The sequence below is a fragment of the Cebus imitator genome, unplaced genomic scaffold (assembly GCF_001604975.1).
Source record: "Cebus imitator isolate Cc_AM_T3 unplaced genomic scaffold, Cebus_imitator-1.0 Scaffold36, whole genome shotgun sequence".
In the NCBI taxonomy this organism is placed as follows: Eukaryota; Metazoa; Chordata; class Mammalia; order Primates; family Cebidae; genus Cebus; species Cebus imitator.
The window spans coordinates 6,424,792-6,427,294 of NW_016107351.1; the positions used below are offsets into that span (position 1 = coordinate 6,424,792).

Sequence of the window (2,503 nt, forward strand, 5' to 3'; positions counted from 1 at the left end):
ATCTCGGCTCACGGCAACCTCCACCTCCTGGGTTCAGGCAATTCTCCTGCCTCAGCCTCCTGAGTAGCTGGGATTACAGGCACACACCACCATGCCCAGCTAATTTTTTGTAGTTTTTAGTAGAGACGGGGTTTCACCAAGTTGACCAGGATGGTCTCGATCTCTTGACCTCGTGATCCACCGGCCTCGGCCTCCCAAAGTGCTGGGATTACAGGCGTGAGCCACCGCGCCTGGCCACACCCAGCATGTTTTTTAAAAACAATCTTTTACTTCATTTAAAAAAACACTTTATAAATTAAAAAAAGTTCCAAGGTAATCTCTACCTTAAGACAAAAACAAAACATTCTTAGCTCACAGACCTTACAAACTAGCTAAATTAACCCTGATTTTAAAATATGTAACAAAAGCTAATAACAAGCATATATACACGTAAACTTAACATATTTGAACATAACCCAGAATTCTGGAAACCACAGGGACTTGTACCTCTAAGATGGCCTTGCCTGGCAGAGATCTTCTGTGAAACCAAAGGTACTGGGCCAGGACCACAGCACAGGGCCAAACATACATTCCATACTGGAGATGCAGGATCTGAAAAGAATTTTTTTTGTGTGTCATAAATAATTTATCTGCTGGAAGTTGGAATCATTTCTACAGCAATTTCTGTCAGGCATTAGCATCCATTACAAAAATAGCAGCCGTGCTCACCAGTCCCCGGCCTTTGGGGATGTAAAACCACAATGCAACGTGATAAGCACTCTTGATGGCACTCTTCATTCAACAAGCACTTCTAGCGTCTGAGTATGAGGGACCATTCTTAGACTGGGGATGTAGCTCTCCCTGATCACATATTATACTGTAGAGACAGGCAACGAGTAAGCAAACAGGATCTTTATAGTCAGGGACAACGCTACAAAGCTAAACAGGGTGACGTTAGAGCATAACAAGCAATGGGGGGTGAGCACAGGTGGCTGCTCTTGATTCAGGCAAAGGCCCTGAATGAATAAATGAAAGGCCTCAGTGGCTAATCAAACTGGGGAGTGGGGAAGGGGGTAGATAGGAATGGAAGCTGGAGGCATGGTTGTGCAGTGCATGCAAGTGGAGGTCAGAAGTAAGACCGGGACCAGACCCTTGGGGTCCTGTCAGCCCCAGAAGTTTAGATTGTATTCTAAGTGCAATGTGAAGATACTGGAGGGGTTTAGGCACAAACATAACTTGGTGTGTTAACAGGAAGTAGTGGGGTCCTAGGAAGACACCCTAGAAGTATGAGTCCAGCTGAATCCTGAGTTAGGCAGGCAGGCAGCACACAAGCCTTTGGAAAGGACTAGAATCATAAGAGCATGGTATTCAGCGAGAAAATCAGCTGGCCTGGGTCCAATCTCTAGATTTGTAATTTATTAGCTATGTGACCTCAAGACAAGTTACTTAGCATATCAGTGCTTCCATTTCCTCAGCTGCAAAATACTGTCTTAATAGGGTTTTCAGGAAAATTCAATGAAAACTTAGGACAGTGCCAGACACAAAGCAAGCACTCAAAGGTAGCAATTAAACTGCAAAACACGTCTTTCTGTCCTCTGGAGCAAAGGGTGTCCTGGTGGGGTGTTAGAAAAAGAAGCTGAACAGGTGAAAGTATCAAAGGTGAAGGAACTGAGATCCAAACGTAATCATTCAATTCATTAAAAACATACATGGCTAACATATGCTAGGCACTGTTCTAAGTGTAGGGGTACAGGATGAGCAGGTAAAATTGCCTTGACCAGAGGACAGAGTTGTGCAGATTTGGGTGTAAAGAAAAGAGGCTTCTAGGCTGGGTGCGGTGGCTCACACCTGTAATCCCAGCACTTCGGGAGGCTGAGGCGGGCGGATCACCTGAGGCCAGGAGTTCGAGACCAGCCTGGCCAACAAGGTGAGATCCTGACTCTACTAAAAATACAAAATATTAGCCAGCGACTCAGGAGGCGGAGGCGGAAGTAGCAGTGAGCCGAGATTATGCCACTGCACTCTAACCTGGGCTGGAGACTTTGCTTCAAAAAAAAAAAAAAAAAAAAAAAAAAAAAAAAAAAAAAACCAGAGGCTTCTATTCTCCTCTTTGGGGATATAAAAGGCAAATCATCACCCCCAACATTTAGGAAGAAACGCAAGTGTATTTAAACATGAAGCCAAATTGGGTGTGGTCTCAGCTACTCAAAAGGCTGAGAGGATCACTTATGCCCCGGAGGTTGGGGTTGCAGGGAGCCCACCACTGCACTCCAGCCAGGGCAATAGAGCAAGCCTCTGTGTCAAAAAAATTAAAAAAAAAAAGTGAAGCTATTTGGAGTCTGTATCAGAAATAGCACCCACTCCACTTTTTTTTTTTTTGACATGATCTTGCGTTGCTCATGCCTGAGTGCAGTGGCCGGATCACAGCTCACAGCAGTCTCCACCACTCCGGCTTAAGCAATTCTCCCACCCCAGCCTCCCCAGTAGCTGGGACTACAGGCACACACCACGATGCCTAATTTTT

At 45.3% G+C, this 2,503-nt stretch overlaps 1 protein-coding gene across 5 annotated transcripts in view; it reads right to left on the reverse strand.

Annotated features, from left to right (window-relative positions):
- Positions 1 to 2,503, reverse strand: part of METTL23 (methyltransferase like 23) — a 9,622-nt gene that overhangs the window by 5,117 nt on the left and 2,002 nt on the right. The window contains exons 2-3 of one of the 5 annotated variants that reach the window (XM_017525059.2): positions 709 to 856; positions 487 to 591 (exon numbers count right to left, since the gene is read on the reverse strand). The exons of 1 other annotated variant lie outside the window; for it this stretch is intronic. In XM_017525059.2, coding sequence (XP_017380548.1) covers positions 487 to 591; positions 709 to 777 — 174 coding nt within the window. In that variant the 5' untranslated portion in view covers positions 778 to 856. Of the gene's footprint in view, positions 1 to 486; positions 592 to 708; positions 857 to 2,503 lie in introns of those variants that run through there. 3 more of the 5 variants (XM_017525060.2, XM_017525062.2, XM_017525061.2) reach the window with 3 other exon arrangements.